Source organism: Cetorhinus maximus, chromosome 3, assembly GCF_964194155.1.
Source record: "Cetorhinus maximus chromosome 3, sCetMax3.hap1.1, whole genome shotgun sequence".
In the NCBI taxonomy this organism is placed as follows: Eukaryota; Metazoa; Chordata; class Chondrichthyes; order Lamniformes; family Cetorhinidae; genus Cetorhinus; species Cetorhinus maximus.
This window is the reverse complement of record NC_135881.1, coordinates 123,638,061-123,665,436: the sequence shown is the minus strand read 5'-3', so window position 1 is coordinate 123,665,436 and position 27,376 is coordinate 123,638,061. Positions and strand designations below refer to the sequence as shown.

Sequence of the window (27,376 nt, the reverse complement as noted above, 5' to 3'; positions counted from 1 at the left end):
GAAGCATAACATCCTTACTTCTATGTTCAATTCCTCTTGTAATAAAGATTAGCATTCCATTAGCCTTCTTGATTACTTGCTGTACTTGCATTCTAACTTTTTGTGACTCATGTACTAGAACACCTAGATCCCTCTGCATCTTGGAATTCTGCAGCCATTCTCCATTTAAGTAATATCTGCTTTTTTGGTGTTTGTCCCTGCCAAAGTGAACAACTTCACATTTCCCTACATTATACTGCATCTGCCAGATCTTTGCCCACTCACTCAACCTATCTATATCCGTCTGCAACCTCCTTATGTCCTCTTCACAACATACTTTTCTACCTATCTTTGTGTCATCTGAAAATTTAGCTACCATGCCATCGCTTCCCTCATCTAAGTCATTGATATAAGTTGTGAAAAGTTGAGGCCCCAGCACAGACCCCTGTGGGGACTCCACTTGTCACATCCTGCTGATCAGAAAAATACCCATTTATGCATACTTTTTTCTGCCAGCTAGCCAAACTTCTATCCATGCCAGTGTTACCCCCTGCACCATGAGCTTTTGTTTTCTGCAGTAACCTTTGTTGTGGCACCTCATCAAGTCCCTTGTGGAAATCCAAGTACTGCACGTCTACAGGCGCCGCTTTATCCTCAGAGCATTTGAACTCCTTCATTAAATTCTAATAAATTAGTTAAACATGATTCTTTCACAAAACCATGCTGACTCTCCCGATTACCTTGAGTTTCTCTAAGCATCAACCTCGGCTATAACCTCCTGAATGGTCGGTTCTAACGCCTCCCTATGAAAGATGTCAAGTTAACTGGCCTATGGCTTCCTGCTTTGTGCCTCGCTCCCTCCTTTGAATAGAGGGGTTATATTTGCTACTTTCCAGTCTGATGGAACCTTTCCAGAATCTAGTAAATTTTGGAAAATTAACACCAGCACATCTACCATCTCATTAGCCATCTCTTTTACGACCCTGGGATGAAGTCCATCAGGACCTGGAGACTTGTCAGTCTGCAGCTCCATCAGTTTGCTCAGTGCTGCTTCTCTAGTGATTGCAATTTCACCAAGCTCCTCTCTCCCTTCCACCTCCTGATTTACAACTATGACTGGAATGTTTTTTGTATCCCGTGTATTGAACACAAGCAAAATATTTGTTCATTTCATGTGCCATTTCCTTATCTACTATTAACTCCCCACTGTCACTGTCTCTTGAGGACCAACACACTACTTATTCCCTTAAATACCTGTAGAAACTCTTGCTCCATTTTTACATTTCTAGCTAGCTTCCTCTCCTACTCTAATTTATTTCTCCAGTTAACCTTAGTCATTCTCTGCCTTTCTTTATATTCTGACCAATCATCTGTCCTGCCACTTGTCCTTGCATGGCTATATGCTTTTTCCTTGTGTTTGATGCTTTCCTTAACTACGTTAACCACGGTTGGAGGGTTCTCCCCTTAGAATTTTTCTCTCTAGTCGGAATATGCTTATTCTGAGTATTCTTAAATGTCTGCCACTGCTTTATTGATGTATCCCCTAGCCTAGTATCCCAGTTCACTTCGGCTAGCTCAGCTTTTATGCCCACATAGTTCCGCTTATTTAAGTTTCAAATATTAGTCTTAGACCCACTCTTCTCCCTTTCAAACTGGATGTAAAATTCAATCGTATTGTGATCACTGCTACCTAGGGGTGCCTTTACTCTCATGTCATTAATTAATCTTGTCACATTACACAATACCAAGTCTAATATAATCTGCCCTCTGGTTGGTTCCAGAATGTGCTGCTCTAAGAAACTATCTCAAAAGCATTCTATGAACTCCTCATCCAAGCTACTAATGCCAATCTGATTTTTCCAGTTTATATGTAGATTAAAATCACCCATGATATTGCCATCCCTTTATCATGAGCGCCAAATATTTATTCTTGAATACTTTGTCCTATACTTTGCTCTATATTGTGTGGGTACTGTTAGAGAGCCTGTAGACCACTCCCTCTAGTGACATTTTTTTCCCCCTACTATTCCTCATCACCACCCAAACTGATTCTACATCCTGATCTCCTCAACCAAGGTCATCCTCTAACTGTTGCACCAATGCCATCTTTGATTAACAGCACTAATGTGGGGGAGGAGGGGTGGTTTTAGCATTCATTTGAGGTGTAGCATTGTGTGATTTTCTTTGATTTAGCATTTTACTGTTCATGGATTTGAGGAGCTAACTTGGGTAAGCTTCTCCTTAACTGATCACCTAGAATGCTGTCTCCATATGTACTTTGGACTTGCTGAAACAGTTCTTAAACTGCCGATGTGCATTGGAGTTCGATTGGTTCTTCTGAAAGCATGCTGAATTTTGTTAACTTTTTTTGGAAAGTCATGTTTTGTCTGCGCTGTTAATTTAATTCTGATTGGATTATAGACCCACTTTTAGGAACTTTGGGAAATCTGCATTGTTAATGAGGAGAGAGCTTCATGTACCTGGGACATCTTGAATTAAATTCAGGCCCTTCAACAGACTACTATTTTTGTGTTGCTGGCAGTTGTGGGTGGATAAAAGTTGGCAGCTTGGGGTCAGAACTTGCAGGGAGCCTCATGTTTCTATTGTTTGTTGAACTGGCATGGTCGTGAGAGGAAATTTACCGTGGGAGAGCTGGGGAGGCTGTGGCATTGTTGCTAGGCTAGTAATCCAGAGACGCAGGGTAACGCTCTGGGGACCCAGGTTCGAATCCTGCCATGGCAGATGGTGGAATTTTAATTCAATAAAAATTAATTAAAAGTCTAATGATCACCATGAAACCATTGGCGATTGACCATTGCTGATTGTTGTAAAAAAAAACTATCTGGTTCACTAATGTCCTTACCTGGTCTGGCCTACACGTGACTCCAGAGCCACAGCAATGCGATTGACTCTTAAATGCCCTCTGAACAAGGACAATTGGAGTTGGGCAATAAATGCTGGCCTAGCCAGTGATGCCCACATCCCATGAATGAATTAAAAACTAAAAAAAATCCCCTGGTATAATTATCCCCCACTTCTACATTGATCTGTACTTGCTGTATGTGGTTAGGGTGACCTATATCAAATCCATATGCATCCTTTACACGTCAGGCAATCTTTCTATAGTTGATTGCCACGCTTTGTGATTTGTTGCCAAAATGCCACTTTTGGTTTAAACCAGCTCAGGAACCAGAAAATAGCAGAGAGGAGCAGAAATGAGATGAGGACAGATACAAACAGCAATAAAATGAGAGACCAGATTGAGGAAAATAGAAATAAGTTATGAAGGAGGTATTAAATTGTATGTTGGCTAATGCCTTGTGCCTGAAACTCTCAAGCCATTAATTACATAAATTGCTACATGGGATTATGTTGTGGTCACGTTGAGATAAAGCTCAAACGACCCAGGAATGAAAAGACAAGGTAAAGGAGAAGTTGTGGCAGTATTGATTAAGCCTGTTACGGTTCTAATTAGATTGAATTGACTACATGGTTCTAGGACTGAACCTGTGTGGTTCTAGTTGAAGAACAGGGGGAGCTGTTATATTGGGAGTCCTTTTTAATATAGAGGTCCAAACAAGTGTTACAAAAATAGAATAGTAATATTAGAGGAATTACTTACCCTAATATAGACTGGGGGAAAAAAACATGGGGCTACAGAAAGAGAAGAAATGATCCATGTGACTCCAGTTCAACAAGGAAGAAAACAGTGTCTGATCTGATCCTGGAAAGTGAAGTAAGCCAAGGGGAGTGTGTTACAACAGAAGATCATCTATCCAACAGTGACCACAATTTATCAGTAATTCAGTTTAAAGTAATTATGGAAAGAGACTAGCAACTGGCATAATATCATGAGCCATGATCATATCAAATGGCGTAGCGGGCTCGATGGGCCAAATGGCTTACTCCTACTCCTACGTTTCTATGTAAATATGCACAACAAGGGAAGAGTTAATTTCAGCAATTTTAGAATGTACTCAGCACAAGTAGATGGGAAAAGGTGATTCCAGGGTAAAGGAATAATGGAGCAATAAGAGTATTCAGGGAAGAGTTTTCAGGGTCCAAACTAGGCATGTTCCATTTGAAGGAAAATGTACAACATCCAAGCTAGTGTGCCTTGGAAGGCAAAGGAAATAAAAGTTAAATAACAGAAAATGGGGGGTGATGACAAATGTCTGGAGCAAGATTCATTAATAACCAGGAAGATTATGAAAGTACAGCAGGGAATTGAAATAGTTAATTGAGAGGTTCAGTGAGTTTATTCAAAAAAATTAGCAGGCAACTTTAAAGTGAATCCCAAAACATTTTGGAAATGGTTGCAATTATTAAGGGCCCAAAGGGAAATCTTCAGATAGAGGGCAGGGCTAGTGTATAGAATCAAAGAACTTCACAGCACAGAAGGAGGCCATTCAACCCATCATGCCTGTACCAGCTCTTTGCTAGAGCTGAGTTTTTTGGTCAAGGTCAGAGCACAAGTGTTCAGTTTCTGTAAGTTTAGATAGTAGACCAATAAACAGAGGCACGATGGGACACCTCAGTTCTGTCGAACGCACATCCTATGGCATGTGGGAACTCCAGGATGCTTCTCATGTACTGGACAACCACTGGTACAGTGTGCCAGTTGTGGATTCAGACCTTGAACAGCAGCTGATATTGCTGTAATGCATCCACAAGACTGGGAGCTATGTGGGTGCCAGGTTGCAGGAGATGACCACATTGCAACTTGATATGCAGGCCAAAAGGGCATGGGTGACTGGCAGAAAGATAAGGAACACCAGGCAGGTAGTGCAGGAGTGCTCTTGAGTGCATCTTTTACCCTCTAACTGGTCATAGCTAGGCACTGCATACAGTTACAGTCATCAAATTACAAGGAAGAAGTAATTGTACAGGAGATTTCCAAGGATGATGGAGGAATGGAGAATTCTAGCAATGAAGAAAGTTTGGATAGGCTAAGATTGCTCTCTTTGGAAGAGAGGAGGTGGAAGGGAGATTTAATCAATGCGTATAAAATTAAGGAGCCCAGAGGCAGTGGATAGCAGAGAGGTAAATAACAATCAGGGGTCATAGATTTAAATTGACTGAAGGATTGGTGGAGAGTTTATTTTTCTTTTTACCCTGAGGGTATTGGGTGCCAGGAATTCGTTGCCTGAAAGGATGATAGAGACAGAAACCCTAATTGTATTTAAAAAATACTTGGATATGCAGTGAAAATGTTGCAACATACAGGGCCACGGACCAAAACTTGGAAAGTAGAATTAAGCTGGATAGCTGTTTTTCAGCCGACATGGACACAGTGGATCAAATGGCCTTCCTCTGCTTAAATTTTGATGATTTTATGCTGTTTACAAAGGAGGTGGCTTTGAGGGGAGGTGGTAGTTTAGTGGTAATGTTACTAGATTAGTTATCCAGAGGCTGAGGCAAATGCTTTGGGGACACAATTTCAGATCTCACCATGGCAGCTGGTAGAATTTAAAATTCAATTAATAAATATGGATTTAGAAGCTGTTCTAATGGTGACCATAAAACCATTCAGTTGTCGTAAAACCCCATCTGGTTCACGAATGTTCTTCAGGGAAGGAAATCTGCCATCCTTGCCTCGCCTGGCCTATATTTGACTCCAGGTCCACAGCAATGTAGTTATTCTTAAATGCCTCTGAAATGGCCTAGCAAGCTGCTCCAAGTTTAATGGGAATAATGAAACCGGACAGACCACCTGGCATCGACCTAGGCACCGGCAATGGCACATGAACCCTGTCGACCCTGCAAAGTCTTTCTCACTAACATCTGGGGGCTTCTTCCAAAATTGGGAGAGCTGACCTGCAGACTAGTTACAACCTGACATAGTCGTACTCACGGAATCATACCTTACAGATCATGCCCCAGACACCACCATCACCATCCCTGGTTTATGTCCTGTCCCACCAACAGGACAGACCCACCAGAGGTGGCTGCACAGTGGCGCACAGTCTGGAGTTGCGCTGGGAGTTCTCAACATCAGCTCTGGATGCCATGAAGTCTCTCAGCATCAGGTCAAATGTGAGCATGGAAACCACCTGTTGGTTATCACCTACTGTTTCCCCCCTCAACTGATAAATCAATACCCCTCCATGTTGAACACCACTTGGAGAAAACACGGTGGGTGACTAGGGCACAGAATGTACTCTGGGTGGAGCACTTCAATGCCCATCACCAAAAGTGGCTTGGCACAACTACTGACTGATCTGGTTGAGTCCTAAAGGGCATGGCTGCCAGATTGGGTCTTCGGCAGGTGGTGAGGGAACCAACAAGAAGGAGAAAGTTACTTGACCTCATCCTCACCAATTTACCTGCCGCAGATGCATCTGATGATGACAGTACTGTAGGAGTGACTATCGCACAGTCCTTGTGGAGATGAAGTCCCGTCTTCACAATCTGGATACCCTCCATCATGATATGTAGCACTACCACTGTACTAAAAATGGGATAGATTTCGAACAGATCTAGCAATTCAAAACTAGAAATCCATGAGGTTCTGTGGGCCATCATCAGCAGCAAAATTGTACTCAAACACAGCCTGTAACCTCGTGGCCTGGCATATCCCCCACTCTACCATTATCATCAAGCCAGGAGATCAACCACGGTTCAATTATGAGTACAGGTGGGCATGCCAAGAGCAGCACCAGGCGTGTCAGCCTGGTGAAGCTGTAACACAGGACCACTTGCATGCCAAACAGCATGCAATAGACAGAGCCAAGTACCCCACAACCACTGGATCAGATCTAAGCTCTGCAGTCTTGCCACATCCAGTCATGAATGGTGATGGACAATTAAACAACTCACTGGAGGAGGATGCTCCACAAATATCCCCATCCTCAATGATGGGGGGAGCCCAGCACATCAGTGCAAAAGACAAGGCTGATCCATTTGTAACAGTCTTCAGCCAGAAGTGCCGAGTGGATGATCCATCTCTGCCTCCTCCTGAGGTCCCCAACATCACAGATGCCAGTCTCCAGCCAATTCGATTTGTTCCACATGATATCACGAAATGGCTGAAGGCACTGGATACTGCAAAAGCTATGAGCCCAGACAATATTCTGGTAATAGTAAAGAAGCCACGTGCTCCAGAACTAGCCACACCCAAGTTAAGCTGTTCCAGTACATTTGGCACCTACACGGCTACGTGGAAAATTGCCTGGGTATGTCCTGTACACACACAAAAAGCAGGACACATCCAACCTGGCCAATTATCGCCCCATCCAGTATACTCTCCATCAGAAAGGTGATGGAAAGTGTCATGACAGTGCTACCAAGTGGCACTTATTCAGTATTAACCTGCTCACTGACGCTTAGTTTAGGTTATGCCAGGGTCACTCAGTTCCTGACCTCATTACAGCCTTGAACCAAATGTGCACAAAGAAGCTGAACTCCAGAGGTGAGAATGACTGTCCTTGACATCAAGGCAACATTTGACCAAGTGTGTCATCAAGGAGCCCTAGAAAAACTGAAGTCAATGCGAATCGGAGAGGAAAACTCTCGGCTGGTTGGAATCATACCTAGCACGAAGGAAGATTGTTGTGGTTGTTGGAGGTCATTCATCTCCGCTCCAGGACATCACTGCAGGAGTTTGACAGGGTAATGTCCTTGGTCCAATCACCTTCAGCTGCTTCATCAATTACCTTCTACCATAAGGTCAGAAGTGAGGATGTTTGCTGTGCAATCATCAATGTTATACATCATTCGCGACTCCTTGGATGCTGAAGCAGTCCATGTCCAAATGCAGCAATGGGACAATGTTCAGACTTGGGCTGACAGGCAGCAAGTAACATTTGCATTACACAAGTGCCAGGCAATGACCAGCTTCATTAAGAAAGAATCTAACCATCTCCCCTTCAATGCCGTTACCATTGCTGAACCCTGCACCCTCAACACACTAGGGGTCATCATTGACCAGAAACTGAACTAGACCAGCCATATAAATTCTGTGGCTACAAGAGCAGGCCAGAGGTTGGGAATTCTGTGGAGCGTAACTCACCACCTGACTCCCCAAAGCCTGTCCACCATCTACAAGGCACAAGTCCAGGAGTGTGATGGAATACTGCCCACTTGCCTGGTTGAGTGCAGCTCCAACAACACTCTAGCTCGACGCCATCCAGGACAAAGCAGCCTGCTTGATTGGCACTCCATCCACCACCTTCAACATTCACTTCCTCCGCCACTGATGCACAGTGGCAGCAGTGTGTAACATCTCCAAGATGCACTGTATCAACTCAACAAGGCTCCTTCGACAGCATCTTCCGAACCTGCAATCTCTATCACCTAGATAAAGAAGGGCAGCAGATGCATGGGAACACCACCACCTGCAAGTTGCCCTCCAAGCCATACACCATCCTGACTTGGAACTATATCTCTGTTCCAGGATTTTTGACGCAGCGACAGTGAAGGGACTCCTTTCCTAACAGTGTTTTGGGTGTTCTTGCAACACATGGACTACAGTAGTTCAAAAAGGCAGCTCGCTACCATCACCACCACCTCGAGGGCAAATCAGGATGGGCAATAAATGCTGGTCTAGCTAGTGATACCCACATTCCATGAATGAATTTAAAAAAAAAACACTTTCTGGTTAAGTAGTAGTTTATTATTGCCAGTGTTTTTGCTGTACCTAGTTGCCCTAAGGGCATGGAGTCAACGATGTAGTGTGTAGGACTGGAGTCACATGTAGGGTGGACCAAATTTGTTTTATTCCAGAAAGGACATTAATAAATTTGTAACAGTACTGAGGAAAAAGATTGGTGAATGAGCAAAAATGTATAGGTTTAGGAAACTCTTAGCCACAGACTTTAAATCAAAATAATATCTCACCCCCCCCCCCCCACCCCCAGAAATCAGCCTCATTCACTAACACCACAAACCAGAGGTACAAGGCTGATAAACATGACCCTTCTGTCTGTTGAGACAGAATCCACAGGTAGGATTTTTAAAAAAAATTAATACTTTAAAAAATATTTTCAGCTGGAATAATATGGATTTTGAGTTCTGATCTCTTAAAGAAGCCACTATTGAGATTTGTTTTTTAAAAAAAGTTATTCCATCTTGATTTCTGTTTGAATAAAATAGTATCTTATTTTATTTGAGTTTTTTCTTTGATTTTTGAGATGGTGGGATTGGCATTACTGATGTGAAGGTTATACTAAAAGAAGGGAGGGAAGTTCTGGACAGAATAGAGAAGGTGCACCAAAGTTGGTAAATCAGCTTGTGCAAATGGAGTGCATCCTAGGTTGCTGGAAGAAGCAAAGATAGGAAAAAAAGGACATTGGTTGCAATCTCTAAAGCTTCAGATACAGGAGTAGTGTCAAAGGAATGGAAGGTTGCTAACTCTGAAGCCCTAATTTAAAAAAGGGGTGCAGGATAAACCTGGAAATTATAAGCCAGTTAGCCTAACATTGATGGGGAAGTTATTGGAGATCATTATCAGGGACAAAATTTGGAAAGGAACAGATTAATCAAGGAAAGCCAACATGGATTTTTCAAAATGTAAGTAGCGTCTGACTCATTTGATGGAATTCTTTTGATGTAACAAAGAAGGTGGATCAATATCATGCAGTTTGATGTGTATTTGTTATGGGCTTGCTGAAGGCATTTAATAAAGTGCCATTTAGGAGACACAATAAGATAGAAGCCTATGGTATTAAGTGGAAAGTGATGGCATGAATGCAAAATTGGTTCACTGACAAATAGCAAAGAGTTTGGGTGAATGGATGTTTTTCGGACTGGGAGATGGTTTACAGTGGTGTTTCCCAAGGGTCAATTTTTGGTCCATTATGCTTTGCAATTTTTACAAACAGCCTAGTCTTGGATGCAAGAGACTAGCATTATATATTGTGCAGATGGTACAAAAAACTTACCAAAGCAGTAGATCATAGTCAGGATAGTTTATAGGCTAGGATAGTGAAATAGGCAGAATGACAGATAGACTTCAATGCAAAGAACTCTGAGGTGATGCACTTTGGGAGCATTAGTATGGGAAGACAATACACTATAATTGACAACTTTGAAAAGTTTAGATGAGCAGAGAGACCTTGGTGTCCATGTACACAAATTATTAAAGGAATTAGGACAGGTTGATGAGGTGATTAATAAAGCACATGTGTTACTTGGGTTTATAAAGAGAGGCATGAAATATAAAAGCAAGAAATCATGCTTGAACTTGGGCCTCAGCTAGGTAATCCTGGACACACTTCAGGGCAAATGTAAAGGGCTTGGAGTATATAGGAGGTTTGCTCAGATATTATTTGAGGTGACAGGTTTCAATTGTGAGGAGAGATTGGAAAAGTTAAGACTACTCTCCTTTGAACTGAGAAGATTGAGATGACCTAATAGATTTTCAAGATAGATTTCTGACAGAATAAATTGGAGAAAAAAATACCCCCCTTGTATTGTGTCAATACCACAAATCATGAATTCAAAGTCATTAAGATCTAGAGGGGATGAAGAGCAATTTTCCCCCCACCCCCAATCTTGTTGAGATCTGAAATGCTCTACCTGAAAAGATGGTGGAACCAGATTCCATAAATGGTTTAAAAGGGAGTTGGGTAGGTTCTTGAAGAAGATGAGGACCTTAGAGGGTAATGGACAAAAATTGGGGACATAGGACTAAGCACAACTCTTTTAGGGAGCCGGCACAGCCACATGGGCAGAATGGTCATCTCCTCCTGTGCAGTAGCTTTCTGTGATTGAGAGATTTTTTTCAAAAAAAAAGCTTGTCAGTTAGATTATTGAAATAAGAACAGAAACCTCTGGAAACACTCAGCAGGCCAGGCATCTGAGAAGAGAGAAACTAAGGCTAGAATTTTGAGCTCTCACTGGTTGCGAGCTTGGTGGTGGGAAGGGCATTTAGTTAGACGGGATGATAATATACTGGAACCATGCTGCTTCCTGCCTATGCCAGAATGAAATTCTAGGTGGGAACGGCCATGGTTGACCTTTCTGCCCTGCTGCCAATTGAGGCCCTTAAGTGGCCAATTAATGACCACATAAGGGCCTTAATCCCTCCCCCACTGATATTTAACCCAGCTGCAGGTGGGCGTGTCGTCATGCATTTGCATGGCAGGATAAACTGCATGGCCAGCTTGTCACCTGGGGGGATCATTACCTGATTGAAGGAGTGGACATATTGGAAAGTGGGTGGCCCGCTGAGAGCTGCCCCCCCCCAGCCACCCACTCCCAATATTACTGACCTGTAGCCTAGGTCACTCAGCGAGCTTGGTACCGCAGTGCTTGTCCTTCCAGCAACAGCCACGGCTTCCCAAGTTGGTGCTGCTGAGCACAAGAGCTGCCAACCTCTGAGTGGCGAGACTTCTGCCCGCAGGGTCTTGATTCCAGAGAAAGGCCCTCTGCTTTTCTCACCACTGCCTGATCGGCATGTGGTTCAGTGGGCCTTCCTGAAAAGAGGTAGCATGGGTTTCTCACCAGCTCTCCAGCTGGCGGGTGAGATCCCTGATTCCTCAACAAGATTCCATCCCAAGTTAAATTTTGAGGTCAGTGACGTTATATCAGGATCTGGAGTTCAATGTGTGGATGTATAGAGTTATTCTTCGTACCAGAAAATTACAAATCTGAATATTTCTGTTCCAGGGATAGATGGTAAAAGGCCTCTTGTCTGTCCCACCTTCTCAGCCAGGTCCAAAGATCAAATCTGGTACCTGGTATTCTTGATCAGTATGGCTCAGTACTGTTGTAAGTAGTGCCTTTAACTGCTGAGCCATTGGAAGATTGCTATGGAGAGAATTATAGCAAGCTTCAGTTTCTAACTTAATGCAAAGGGTGAGATGATGCAGATTTGCAAGCACTGGAAAGGCAAGGCTGGCATGAGGTTAATTCATAGCTACATGGGTTTATTCAAAAATAACAGGACTTGTTTTCCATTTTTTAAAATATGATTTTGCAGCATTATAGTGAGAATTTGCTTTAAAACCTGAAGGTTTAAAAATTTGATTTCGGGTTGCTTTAACCTTCAAAACTAGTTTCATTCACTAGTTGAGCATATCTCGCTGAGTGTTAACCAAGAATTCAGAGCCAGGACTGTCGGTGGGTTTGAACCCTGCACCTTTTAACTCTGGCATGAATGCTTCAACGAAGCCAAAGGCGTGCCCCAGTACATGTTATGTTTAATCATTAGGCAGTATATGGCCAGTCCAAAGACTTGCATATGATGCTGGGAGGTCCACTTTTTTAGCCTTTGCCCAAAATGAGAGCACCATTTGCTCTACTCTTGTGTTCTTATGAAAAGCCCCTGCTGTATAACTATAGTTTTTAACCTTTGCAAATTGCATATTTGCTGTGCATCCTGAAATACTAATGGTTATAGTTCTGTTACCAATACTGATTTATTCTGTGAGCAGTTGAAGAGGAAGCTGAATATTGAAGAACGTGGCTTTGGTAGGAGAGTATATGATAAGTTAGGTAATGTTTGGCGCTAGGCCATGTGAAAGGCTTTGGATGTGACCATGGCATTGGTGAGCTAATTCACTTAAGTTTGAAAGCAGAGTTCCAAAATTGTGCAATAGGTGAAGATGGCTGTGGTAAAACCATATTGATGATTATAGGTTAGGCCAGAACTTTCAAAAGTGAGGGATATTCTGAGGGTTAATTATGGCTTCTGTAACTTGAAATATCTTTAGAAAATGCATAAGTAACTTGTAAATTAAAGTAAATGTTGGAGAGGATTTGCTGTACCACTGACCATTCATGGCCTACTTAACATTGAAGATGTTGCAAGTTGATACAAAATACAATCAAAATGCATAAAGATCAGTGTAGAACAGGGGTCCTTTGTATACACAAAAAAAAGTACTTCACATACTGGAAATATGAAACAAAAGTAGGAAACTCTGGAAGCACTTAGCGGAAAGTGTCTTTGGAGAGAACATGCAAGTTGATATCTTGGGTATAACTCCTTCATCAGAACTGGAGAATATTACAGATGAACAGCATTTAAAAAAGTTTTAGTACATATAAGATGGAGTGCAAAAAAATCACACATGCACTTGGCAGTAAAGTGCTTAGTGAAACCATGGCACAGTAGGAAGCACAAGTGTGTTGGTTGGGTGGATAGGTGGATATGGGCAAATTGGCAGAGCAAGCTCCAATGGCCTACGAACCTGGTAGAAGAAAAATGCAACTCAACACCAAGGATGACAAACAACTCACCAGTGCAGTGTTCTGGTGGTTAAGCACCAGCCAGCTATATCCCTTCCACTTTACATTATTACTTTCTATTCGGAAGTGTTGGCAGTTTGTTTTGGTCTTAAAATTAATATTATGGTGAGAAGATTGCAATTGCCTAATATAAAGATGGATGCTGTTCCCCAAGCTTGCTTGATCTTCATTCGAATAGTGTAGAAGGCTGAAACGAAGGAAGTGACTGGGGTGGGGGCGGGGTGGGGGTGGTGGTGGTGGCGGGGGGGCGCGGGAAGAATCAAGTGACAGGGTGTTTGGGTCACTCTTTTATGGTCAGAAATTAAGTCTACTGATTGCTTTGTTTTTTATTGCCTTGCTAACTTGTCATACAACTTTTAATAATTGGTATGTTTATACTTTGGCACCCTTTTGTTCCTCTGTGCCATCTACACTTGCACCTCCCAAGTAATGCGTGACCTATATTTAGATATCTTAATATTTACAATGTATATCATCAATATTGAAGGTTTTCTGTTCAACACCTCGGAATACTTCACAAGTCTTGTATCCTGTTTCTGCACCCCCTCCCACTTTCTAATTATAGATTTAAAATAACTTTGCTGACTTAACCAAAGTTACATTCACCTTTTTAAGAAAGTGTTCTGAGCTGTTAGGATTAGACAGTTTTTTTTTGAATATTGAAATTTCTGCAAAGGTGGTTTCAAAATCCAAGTTATTAGAGTTTGGTCAAAACTGATTCTGAGCTGAGATGGGAAGTGATGTCAGCTGCAGACTTGCATTCTCCTTGTCATGTGGTTTTCATGTACAAGCCATCACCACCATGTTTCATGGTTTGTGTTTATCTGCCTTGAGTTGCTAATCCAATGCTGATAATGCAATAAATGTTCTTGATCATTTTTAGTTGAAAGCAGTTAGAATGCCAGGTAAACAAGGTATATTTTTCTAAATGGCATAATAAAATGACTTAAATTCTCTAAACTTTCCCTGGTAGGAAATATAGGATAATTTTGGCTTTATTGGCTTTTGATCAGCTCCTGAAAGATATGCTAGTTGACCTAGTGTTGGACTGGCCATGTGTGGAAAATCGTAAGCATCTAATGAATAGTTCCATCGTGCTGTATTATTGGCACCCCTCCTGTTCCTGTGAGAATTTAGGTGTTTGATTGGAAGCCCTTTTGGGCTGACATATTTCAAGTTTTATGTACATATTGTCGTGCATTTTGAGAGAATACATGTGATGATACCACACAACAGGTGCTGGGGTTTGCAGTAGTACTGACTCTGCTGATTTGGTTTGAATCTGGCTTCTGGAGGTAGGCTGAGTTGCACTTTTGGAATATTTTGGTACCAATTGCTGTTCTAATGCTAATAAAATCAAGCTTCTTTTGGAAACTTGAAGTAAGAATCAATGTGGGCATTTTATACAAACTGTTTATAACAGCTTTTGCTGTTTATAAATGTCATTAAATTATGACTTTTGTAAAACAATCTATACTGTATGATCGAGAACATATTAAAATTAAATGAGGCTGTTTGCTGATGATTTGCACAGTGTTTATCTGAGGGATTGTGAGAGAAGCTAATGAACCCACTCCATGCCTACTTGCAGCATGACCCAGACTTGGGCTGATATGTGGTGTGTTACTTGCCACTTAAGTGCCAGGTCTCACAGTCTAACCACCTCCCTTTTGATACTCAATGGTATTACCTTCAACTAGTACCTCACCATCAACATCCTGGGGGTTGCCACTGATCAGAAGCTGCATAAATACCTGTGGCCACAGGACCAGATCAGAGCCTGGGTATTCTGTGAGGGGAAGCTCACCTCTTGGCTCCCCAAAGATTTTCCACCATCTACAAGGCAAAAGTCAAGGGTGTGATGGAGTGGTCTCCACTTGCCTGGGTGAGTGTTGCTTCAACAACATTTGAGCTTGACTCCACCCATGATGAAGTGGTCTGCTCGACTGACAGCTCGACCACCAGTTTGTATGCTCAATTCCACCATAGCACTGTGACTGTAGTGTGCGCTATGCACAGGATGTATTGCAGCAATTCACCAAGTCGTCTTGGGCAACACCAACGAATCCAAATATCGACATTCCTTCATTGCTCCTCGGTTAAAATCTTGGAGATCCCTGCCTAATAGCACTATAGGAGTACCTTCAGCACTTGGACTGTCGCAGTTCAAGGAAGCTCACCGCTACCTCGAAGGCAGCAAGGGATCCTTGATAACTGCTGACCTCCTTACTGATGTCCACACCCCAAGAATGAACTTTTAAATTAAAGTTGATGCATATGCTTCAGTTGAGAGGCAGGTAAAGCATTCTTAAATTTCTCAAATTTTGACTGTTTATTCACAGTTATGAAAAATTTAATTCAACAGTCCTGTGTGCCAACACCAGATTGTCATACAATTTGCTGGTTCAGGAATTGATCCACTTCTGATTTTGATTATTGCATGTTGATATTTATAACACTAGGTGTCAATCTCTTCAAATGAAGTTTTAAAAGTTACCTTATATGTACTTTGCACAAAAGAATCTGTTATATCCATACTATTAGCTTTTTTAAAACTTTAGTGCAGTTTGTTTTTAAAATGTCTCTTATGTAGACTTCAAAGTGGTGCAAAACTGTTCTATTTTAGAAGCAAAACGTTATGGATGGGCATTTAGCAGCTTTCTGGCAACCCAGCTGAAAGCTAGTTTTAGAAACACTTGTGTTGATGTAATTTTTAAAAGAAATGTTACAAGAAGTATGTTTCCTCTTGCTTTATATACCCGCTTTAGGTTGACATGGGCTGGAGGTGTTGGTAAACCCCAATGTTAAGTAGGGCAACAGTTGATATTATTACCAGGGTTTTCTTTAATTTTTTAAGTGTAGAAGCTGCTTGGATAAAATTATATTCCTAAATCGGGGACAATATAAGGAATGAAAAAGAAACTGAATACTGCAATGTATAATGAAAACGATAAAAGCTGGAAATGCAGTGTGGGGCATTCAGTTGTGTTTCCACCATTTTCCTGCTGTTTGGCAGCCTTCCGTCTCATGAGATGATGGTTTGCACCTTTTGTGGTCAACACTGTTCAACATGTCTCGAGTCTTGCTCTGGCATGACTGTCTGTCTATGAAGATAGTGGGTTGCGAAGGTGCAAGATTCTTCAGCCTCTGCTATTTCCTGCTAGTTTTTCTTATTTTCTGCTACTTTTTATATTCCCCAGTACTCTTTAATTCTCTCGGACTGGACTGAGCAGCTTTCCATCCATGCAATATCCGATTTTCATGCCGGGATCACCATTGTGAAGAAAAACATGCATCCATCTCTTTCCATATTAGGTTATTAAACTCATGGGGGCAACATCTTGGGAATGTTAACGATAGAGGCATTCCTAGTCTTTACATTTTCCACTTTGGTTTGATCATCCCCATAAAGTGCGTCCACGTTTTCTGGCTCTGAGAAAGGGTCTCCAAAAAAAGGTTTATCTGTCTCCTTCAAATACTGACCAACTTACTTTACATTAATAATGCTTGATTTCATGATGCAAGCAATTGAACTAAGGAATGATAGACTCTACTAGGCAATGGCTACTAGTAAAATGCTTAATTACATTACTTTTAAATGTTTGAAGCACTAATTTATTGTTTCAAAAGTTTAAATGATGAATTGTAACCACTTGCTTTTTAAAAAAAAAAATTGAACTTTCAAAATAATGAATGTGACCTTTTACTTTATATGCTTTAACACTTTACCATGATCAGGTTTTAATGTTGATCCTTTCATATGAATGAATGTGAAACAGTCAATTTTTTTATTTAAAAAAAAGTCATTTTGTTTGCGCAATGAATTGTTCATTTAAGCATTTACAATTCTTTCAGTAGCACCTTGTATTAAAATACATTGTGAATAATTATGGTATATTCAGGTGGCATAAATATAATTTCTGAACAGTTGACATTCAGTTGGGTTTCCTGTTAACCAAATTTATTTGGGGCAAATCAGAAATTAGAATTTCGCAGGAAGTTGTCATTCTCTGGCTACCAATTAAAATATTTTGAAATATATTAACATCCGTTATTGCATTCCAAGTTCTGCTCTAAGTTAGTGTAAGTGAAGGTTTTTAAAATGTTTTTAAGGTGAGATAATATTGCATATCATTAGAACCACTTGTTCCCTCTCCCCTACTTGCAACAAAACTCTTATTTCCTTTTTTCTCTCCCCTGCTACTTCCACATGAGAACTTTCAATCAACTATTTAATGTTAGCCCAGACTAGGGCTGATTTTTAAGCTGTTTTGAAAATGGTTGAATTAGTTTCATTAAGGCTTCCTTTAGAATGAAGCACCATATTGGATATCAGTTAGAAATTTTAAATTTTGAGCCCGCTTGTTGCAGAATAAGGCAAAAATTCAATAGGCGTTTGATGATATTTAGAGTTGGGAAAATTGCTAAATGACTTGATAGCTAAAAATGTATTTTGTGTTGCTTTATGCATTCACATGCTGTCATTGTGGAGGTTCCTACCCCCAACTGGTATCACCAAAGTGTGCACATTGAGTCGATCAGTTACAGATGAATCATGAAATGGAGGATAGTTTATAATACAAATTTCTGCAGGATTAAATTAGGTAAGAATCCTTTTCTTAAATAGCAATAATAGTGTGTAACCCTTTTACATTCAAAGCAATATGTCCCTTCAGTGGTCAATAAAGATAGCATGGAAGACTTATTGGTGTTCAACTGACTGATCATACTCCAGATTTGATTTTGTGGTGGGGGTTGTAATTGTGGAAAAGAACAGAAGGGGTTTGTAACTAGTTTGGTTAAAAATAAATTGCATGATAGGATGGGAATGTCCCTTTTTCAAAGAATGTAAAACATGTAAAGAAACATATAATATTTAAGTAATGATGCACATACCTACTATACCTACCAGAGTAATGGTCTATTGTTTTTAAGAATTGAAACATTTTTACAGTTATTCAGTGATTAAGCTCCCCTTTTCTAACCATCACCCCCCCCCCCCCCCCCCGCCCCCCACACCTCCCCCAAGTCAGATTGATTGAGATTATATAGCAGTTCTTGGCCCAGGGGTAAATTCCATGAATTCATTTCTGTAGTTATGCAGAACCTTTGATGCATTTTTTTAATATTTTGGAGTAACCAACTTTGAGTTTCATAGCCACCTGAGCTTGCACTTTTTTTTCTGATTTCTATTTTAAATTACTGTACTTTGCTTTTTCTTTTTCAAATTTTAGCATCTCCATTAGTGACAATTTTCACTTGTGCTATCGAGAACATTTTCATTTATGCTGAGCATTGTGGGTAAGACTACAGATGGGTTTATGGGTTTTGGGCTACTGGAACGTCAAATGAAAAATGATTAGAAACTTGAATCCTGGGTGGTGTAGGCTGCCTTGGGCATGTCCACTGAATAAAATGCCATCTTGAACAGTGATGTGGAACATTTAATGTCATGAGAAGGGAAGGAAACTTTTTTTCATTTCAAAGTATTTGAGCATTGATATTTATTTTGAAGAGTTAACTTCTAAAGGAAAAAACTATTCGCTTCATTGTCCTATTTCACAAGTTATCTTTCCTCCTTTCTGCAGGAGTCGGAAACTTCAGATCAGGAACATACCCCCTCATTTGCAGTGGGAGGTAAGTGTATCCCTACTTTATGCTTAGTAAACAGTTATAATTGATGTTTATATTCCTTCCCCTGCTGCCCTTCTTAGTAAATTTGAGAAGACTTGAACAAAATGAAATGGACATTGGTGGATTTAAGGGAAGGTGTATTACACCCCTTAAGAATTTTTCAGAAATAGAAGTGAGGTGGTAGTTGATTTTAACTTTGTGATACGGGTGTGGTAGGAGTCACAATCTGGGGAGGGGGGCAGTTGTGTTGCCTCTGGGGCCCATGGTAATGGCTCCTGGAAAGCTAAGCAAGGGATGAGGGTGGAATAAGGAAAGCCTGAAATAGGGGCAGGGAAGGTCCAAGGCATATTTTTGTGGGGCCAAGAGGAGCATTTAAAATGGTTCCCTGCTTCTCTGGGGCAGGCAACCTACCCTTTTCAGATTTCAGGACTGTGGTGTAGGGGTGATCATATGGAAAATGTGCCACAAGCCCCCTTCCACTTTTATCATTTTGACATCTCCAGTTGCCACTAAGTGTGAGTGGGATTTACGTACTCCCTGGTGAGTGGCAGTTATTCTGTACCTGGATCATCAGTAGGTTTTCAAGTGGAGAATGGCAGGATGGAATTTGATTAAAAAATGAGAAATTGAGTGTAGTTATTAAACTGGAGGATTTTATAAGCTATGTACCCTGAGGATGGTTTTGCTTTTTTTAAATAAGTTAATATCTCGAGTGAGAATAGTGAGTAAAATTTCCTACTAGGCATAAGATGCCAAGGTAGGAGTTGGTGTAAATTATATAACCAGATTCCAAAGGATTTGAGGTCTTGGAGCCACGCAGTAGCTATCGTTCAATAAGGGTAAAATAATTTTGAGAACAAGGAACCAAAAGGAGTATGGACCGCTTTCATCTTAGTGACATTTAAAAAATATTTTTTGGGATGTTGGTGTTTTGGGAAACTTTGGTATTTATTGTCTATCCTTAGTTATCCTGAATGGGTTGATGTAACTGACTTTTGCCAGACTACTTCAGAAGGCAGTTACAAAGAAGGTGTCACACTGAACAGGGAAGGATGATGGGTTTCTTTACTAAAGGATATTAGTAAAGTAGTTGTGTTTTTATGACAACCTGACTTCATTGTCACTTTCATTGCTAACACATTGTTATTTCTAATTTTTTTTTTACCCATTCAAATTCTCAAACTGCCATGGCAGAGTTTAAACTTTATTGAGCTCTGGTTTATTAGTCTATGCCTGAGGGTTATTAGTCCAGTAACATAACCAGTGCATTACCTGCCTGTTGATTTAAGAAAGAGATGCTTGGGGCTATTGTGGATAAATATGTGCAACTTCCAAAACTGATAACTACGCTTTTTCTTTAAAAGTGAAATGGGGTGCATTGGCAGAGCACAAGTCAAGAAGTATGGTTGCTGTATAAATGTTAGTCAAACCTTATCTAGAGTAGTGGATTCTGCTTTGGTTACCTGCTTGTAGGAAAGTTACATTGTTCTTGAGAGCAAGAATAGGATTTCAGAAAGCAAATTTAAATGATGAGCAATGTGAGGAAGAAGTAATAGCTTTTTCAATTTTTGATATAGATAAATTTTGAGTTCAAACATTAAGGGCCTGTTAGAAATTATGAAATTACCTGTAAGGAAAGTTGGGTAGAATTTTTTTTCAGCCAACATGAGTATTAATTGGGTTCAGGGGACAAGCATGTGATGATAAGGTAAGTGGAATTATCTATAGAAAAAGAATTGGCTTGTTCGGTATAATGGTGTTTTGAGTATTATGGATTTTCCTTGTTCTAATCATTGAATATGGATATCAGAAAGTTAATATGGTATCATAGAGTTCAGACTAGGCACTTGTGAATTGCTTGTGTGAAAAACTGATTTTGATTTCAAACTAAATTCATAAAAAGATCAAAATGTTGCAGCTCAGCTTGAAGGCGGGCTGATACATGTGTCAGACTTGTGATGAATGCAAAGTTTTAGTTCTGTTAAGAGGAAAAGAAGTCTTCTATTTTAAAACAGTGATGTAAAATACCTAGTGTTAAAAGCTTTTAAATTTCAAATGTAGACCAGAGTTGGGCTATCAATGGGAAAACTGCCCATGTTTGAAAATTAGGCAAAGAGAAATTCAAAATGTCCATCAAGGCCTTTACATGCATGTAAAACAGACAATCTCTGACATTGCTCAGCATGTTGTGCATTAACTCACTTTGTATGGTGTCTTGGTGGATTTGAGATCCAGAAGTATATTAGCTATGAGTTTTTTCTGTAATCTGTCACCCAGAAATACAGCAGTGCATTGTGAAGGTTTGCAAAACACCGCCTCATTGTTTTATGCAAAAGTGCATTCCGAAAATATTCACGCTTTTTGTATCTTGACTATTAACTAGTTGTTCTTATGATTTGTTTTTCTGGTTCCTTGGTTTGAGTAAAAAGGCAGTTGCATTTATGTGTACTTAATTTCTTTTTGTAGTATTTGAGAATGTCCTGTTGCACATGATGGAGGCTCTCATAAATACATGTTTTTTTTTCTTTTCAGTTATGAAATTGAATGGAAGTGTGTTCATTTTTTAGTGGCTTGTACTGCATCAAGCACCAGTTACTCATGTCACCTGGTTTAAAACTTTGTAGAAATGGGTATCCTCTTAAGTTGGATTGCTGTGACAGATAATGTCAATAGTTTCCTGGTGGTACGGCAACAAAATTGCATCCCACCTGTTGGAAACTTTCCCTATTTTGTTGTTGAATCCAAATCGAAAAAAAAGGTTGTCGTGTCCTTTTTCTTTTGCGCATGTTACTTGTCGTCCTTTGTATCCGGTGCATCTGTTATTTGCATGTATCTTCTGTTTTGTGCTGGTGACTTCCCTTTTATATTCATATGTATCTTCCCCCTTTGTGTACTTTGGTGTGTCTCCTCTTTCTTATGCGAAAGTTTTTCTTGCTTGACCCACCACGGCCTGTGTGCATCTTCTACATAATTAAAACTTTGAAGGATATAAAATATTGTCTTGATGCAAGGTTATTTCCAAGATTATTCTACCTGTACCTACAATATTATCTTAAAATTTGCTCACAGGATGTTGGCAAGGTCACATTTAGTGCCCATCTCCAGTTGTCCAGCAAAGGTAGTGGTAGACTGTCTCCTTGAATTACAGTGCTGCTTATGGTGATGGTTCTCCCATGATGATGAGTAGTGAATTCCAGGACTTTTGATCTAGTTATAATGAAAGGATGATGAACATATGTCCAAAGTAGGATGGTATCTGAATTGGATGCAATGGCATTCCAGTGGCATTATTGTTATTGTCCTTTGATAGTAGAGGTTGGAAGCTTGGAGGTTTTGAAGTAATCTTGGTGAATTGCTGTTGTGCACCCTATAAATATTATGGTGATGCAGCTGTAGTGTACCAGTGGTAGAGGGATGGATGCTGAGCCACTGGTGGGGTGCTGATTGAGTAGATTGCTGTCTCTTGGATAGTGTGAAGCTTCCAAGGCCTGTTGTGGCTGCATCGATCCATGCAAGTGGTGAATGTTCTATTACACAACTGATGAACCTTGATCACTACACAGGTACTTCATTGTCTGTAAAGTAATTTGAAACTTCCTGTTGTTTTAAGTGCCTTGAAGTTTTATTATGTTAAAAGGTGCTATATAAATATAAGATATGATCCGTTGGTTGTGAAATCGCTTAGCTCTGCCAATTGCTTCCTGCTTTTGTTGTTTGGCACGCAGGTAGTCCTGTGTTGTAGCTTCACCAGGTTGACACCTCATTTTTATGTATGCCTGGTGTTGCTCCTGGTATGCCATCCTGCACTCTTCGTTCGAACTAGGGTTGATACCCTGGCTTGGTGGTAATGGTAGAGTGGGTGATATCCCGGGCCATGAGGTTAGATTTGTGTCAGAGTACAATTCTGCTGCTGCAGATGGCCCACAGTGCCTCATGGATGCCCAGTCTTGATTTGCTAAATCTGTTTGAAATCTATCCCACTTCGCACGATAGTAGTGCCACATAACACAATGGAGGGTACCTTCAATATGAAGGTGGGACTTGTTTCTGGCTGAGTCTGAAAGGACATGGGTGCTAGACTGGGTCTGCAGCAGGTGGCAAGGGAACCAACAAGAGGGAAAAACATGCTTGACCTCATCCTCACCAACCTGCCTGCCACAGATGCATCTGTGTATGACAGTATTGGTAGGAGTGACCACCACACTATCCTTTTGGAGACAAAGTCGCACCTTCATTTGAGGATAACCATTGTGTTACGTGGCACTACCATTGACGTTTCCGTCCCTCAAGGGCATTAGTGAATCTGATGGGTTTTTACGACAATTGACAATTAGACTTTTAGTTCCAGATTTTTAGTGAATTCAAATTTCACCATCTGCCGTGGTGCGATTTGAACCCAGGTTCCCAGAGCATTACCCTGGGCTTGGACTATTAGTCCAGTGACGATACCAATATGTCACCGCCTCCCCATTCCAGGTAACAGGTTCCTGATCTTAATTTTCTGTATCAAAATACTTCTATGAATCTTCCCCTAGGTTCTTTTGTCAATTATTTCAAATCTATAACCTCTAGTTACTGCCAGAAGAAGCCCATTTCTCACTATTTGCTCTAACAAAATTCCTCATAACTTTGGACGTATATTAAACACCTTTTTAATCTTCTCTGCTGCAAGGAGAACAATCCTGGTGTCTCCAGTCTGTCTACATAACTAAAGTTCCTCGTTCTGGTAAACCTCTCTCCAAGACATTGACATCCTTCCTAAAATGTGGTGCCCAGAATTGTTTGCAATAGTCCAGTTGAGTACTCAACCAATGACTTGTATAGGTTTAGTATGGATGACACTGTCGTGTTCACTGTCCCTATTTAGATAAACCAGATATCCGATCCACTTACTTAGCTGCATGAACAACTTGCCTGCCTCTCAGATTTGTGAATATGTATCATCAGGTCATTCTGTTCTTGTGTCCCCTTCAAATCAGTACATTTAGATGATACTGCCTCTCCATGCTACATTATTGCATTAACTCGCATCTGCTATCTGTCTGCTCATTTCACCAGCTTACCTAAGCCCTCCAGAAGCCTGCTAATATCATCTTCCTTGTTCTTCACTATGTTGCAGACTTCCAGATTATACTCCCCATCCCAAATCCAGATCAATAGAACAAGAAAAGCAGTGGTCCCAATACTGACCCCTAGGGGACTCCTGCATACTTCTCTTCAGTCAGGACAAACATCAATTTGTAGCTACTGTCTCCTGTGTCTTAGCCAATTTTCAAACCTAAGTTAACCCCATGTGCTTCTATTTTCCAAATATGTCCTTAACCATAAAATGGTTACAGCACAGAAGGCGGCCATTGGCCCACTGAGTGCGTGCTAACTCTCCTAAGAGCAATCTAGCAAATCCTGATTTATTCCCCTTTTCACCCATAGCCCTACAAATCTTTTCTCTTCAAGCACTTGTTAATTCCCTTTTGAATCTACCTCCACCACTTTCAGGTGCTGATTTCCAGATCACTTGCTGTGTTTTTTTTAATAAAAAGGTTTTATGCTTGCATCACCTTTGGTTCTTTTGCCATTTACCTTAAATCTGTGTCCTCTGGCAGAAGCTTCAAGAAACAAGGGGAACAGTTCCTCTGTATCCAGTCTGTCTAGACCTCATGACCTTGAATGCCTCTGTCAAATCTCCTCTCAACCACCGCCTCTAAGGAGAACAACGCCACTTCCTTCAATCTATTGACATAACTGCTTTCATCCCTACCTCATCCCTGGGACCATTCTAGTAAATCTTTTCTCTGCACCTTTTCTAAAGCCTTCACAGCCTTCCTAAAGTGTGGCACTCTGAATTGAAATCAATATTCCATGTTGTGGCCAAACCAATGTTTTTCATGGGTTCATCATCATTTCTTTGCTTTTGTATTGTATGCCACTAAAGCCCAAGATTCGGTTTTGCCTTATTAATTGTCTTTCCACCTGCCCTGCTACCTTTAATGATCTATGCACACAAAAATCCATGAGTAAATAGTCCTGATCACATTTACCTGCTCTCTTCCTAATATCACGTTTGTTCTATTTTCCTTCACAAGGTTGCTTTGAGAAACGTGGCTTGATATCCAGGCTATATTGAAGGCAATAAGGGGCTCAGATGCATGTCTGAACAATCTTAAGATGCAGATGTATTCAATAGAAAAATTGAAAATATTCCAATAGTTAATTGTGCTGGAGAAATGAAGTTCCTCCAGTTTTGCTTTGACCTATAGCTTTGATTGACTTGAGCTTTTCGGTATGTGAAGAAAAGTGCCTGTGAGCTCTCTTTATTTAATTCCATTTCAGCAAAGATTCACAATAGAATTATTTATGCAGCATTACAGGGAGGGAAAAAAAAATGAAACAGCTTCTGAATTTTGGACAGAGACCCTGAAAAGTACAGAACATTTTCTTGTTTCCTTTGCCCACAAATCCAACAAGGTTAAGGCCTAAGAACCCGTGAATGCAGTCCTTTACGAGTTTGTACCAAGACTGGATGTGGAGATAGTTAAGCAAGTGTTTGTTCTCAGCTCCTCATTCCACCCTCCTCTTTCTTGTATTTTGGGGTGCATTTTCTTTTGCTATAACTCTCTATTCTTTGAAAAGACTGAGGTAGGCATAAATAGATGAGTTGTAGTGTCAGCTGTTTCTGCATATCTGCCCTGGACATGGAATTGAGAAATCATCTATTTGAATTGGTGCAACAATGTTAACCTGTCTGTCTTAAACTTCTATGGAACTTGTACCCAGCTGAACAGTTAGTTTTATAACCTTCAAGTTAATATATTATCTTTCTTTGTAAGCTAGTTTTAAGAATACACCCTCTCTTAACAGTCCAGAAAAGGCTGGATAATGAGGGCTAATCTTGTCAATTTCCTTCCTGTCCAACTTATCCCTCCACTGCTGACCAAGTGGACTCTGCTAGCAAATCAGCTCTCACCACAGCTCTACGTATGTCTCTCCAGAATGTCTGTGCACTTTTGAACATACTCTTACCATCCATGAACCTATTGGGGATAAATGCATCATTATCAGTATTTGATGGAAACCTGTCTTAGGGGTGATAAATTTCTGAATGATGACACCTACCTGCCTGGCTATATATTCCATTTGACTCAAAGATCGTAGCGGTGATGGTTTGATGCTTATCACCAGATGCCCTACTCCTCTGGCACTTGCTCCTCCTTTGTGCATTTCACCTTTTTCCACCTCTCACCTCTTTCAAAATCATCTTTCTCTACTGCTCTCCCAAGTATGATTTAAAAAAAAAAAATTCTGAGGTAGCTTCACTGCTTTCAACCCTCTGCTTCTGCACCGAACAACTTCTCATCCTCCGTAATTTCCATCTCAACTCTGTAATGTTCTCTCTCTCCTTTTTGAGTTCACTGCCCTCTTTATCCTCCCTGAATCTCTCCCTCCATGTAAACTCCCTAACCCATATTCACAGTCACCCCCTTGACCTTGCTGTCTCACCGTGTATCAATCTCAGAGCCATCTCTAATCACTCCACCCAGATCCCACTTGCACACCATGACCTAACCTCCTCCTGTATATGCCCCTGGGGGAAAAAAAACTATCCCCTAATTCTGCCACTGCTTCTCTACTATCCTACCGTTTAACCTATTTTCCCATTCCACTTAGCTAACACTCTCTTCATACCACTTGTAATTACCTTTTATTTAAGCTTAGGACACTAGTTTCAAATGCAAATTTCTCACCCTCAAACTGATTGTGAAATTCATCATGTTATGATCCTAGAGGATTCTTTACTCTGACATCATTAATTAACCCTGTCTCATTTCACATTACCAGATCTAAAATAGCCTGTTCCCTGGATGGTCCAGAACCTATTGTTGTAAGAAACTGTTCTGAATACACTCTATATGATCTCATCTTCCAGGCTGCTTTTTGCCAATTTGATTTGTCCAATCTATATGAAGATTAAAATCTCTCATGATCGTTGCATTAATATAGGCCAGTCCTAACCTCTGTCAATGGGAAAATTTATTGTTAAGGAGGCAGAAAGAGCTCTCTGAGTTCATCTTATCCATGAGACCCACCTGCTCCCTCAGCCCTATTCTTACTAGATTGCTGATGACCCAACTTCCACTCCTGCTCCCCCTGTTAGACAATGTTGTTTCTCTGTCTTCAGGTGCTGTCCCTCTCTGCTTTTTAAATCTGCAGTCATCATCTGTCTTAAAAATAAAGTTACCCTTGACCCAACCATCCTTCTAAACTATTACTCCATCCCCAACTTCCCTGTCCCCTCAAGTCCTAGAGCGTGTTGTCACCTTCCCAGATTCAATCCCATCTTTCCAGGAGCTCCATGTTTGAATCTCTCCAATCAGGTTTCCTGCCACAGTATCAAAACGGCTCTTTTCAAAGTTACAAGTGACATCCTGCTTGACTGTGACAAAGTTAAACTATCCTTTCTCATTCTTCTTGACCTATATGCAGTCTTTGACACAGTTGACCACACTATCCTCCTCCAACACCTTTCCACTGTCGTCCAGCTGGGTGGTACTGCTCCCAACTGGTTCCATTC

The 27,376-nt window shown here is 40.7% G+C and overlaps 1 protein-coding gene across 4 annotated transcripts in view; it reads left to right on the top strand.

Annotated features, from left to right (window-relative positions):
* igf2bp3 (insulin-like growth factor 2 mRNA binding protein 3) overlaps window positions 1–27,376 on the top strand; it is a 157,487-nt gene that overhangs the window by 19,286 nt on the left and 110,825 nt on the right. For all 4 annotated transcript variants that reach the window (XM_078538885.1, XM_078538884.1, XM_078538882.1 and 1 more), the window contains exon 3: window positions 18,762–18,810. In XM_078538885.1, coding sequence (XP_078395011.1) covers window positions 18,762–18,810 — 49 coding nt within the window. The remainder of the gene's footprint in view (window positions 1–18,761; window positions 18,811–27,376) is intronic.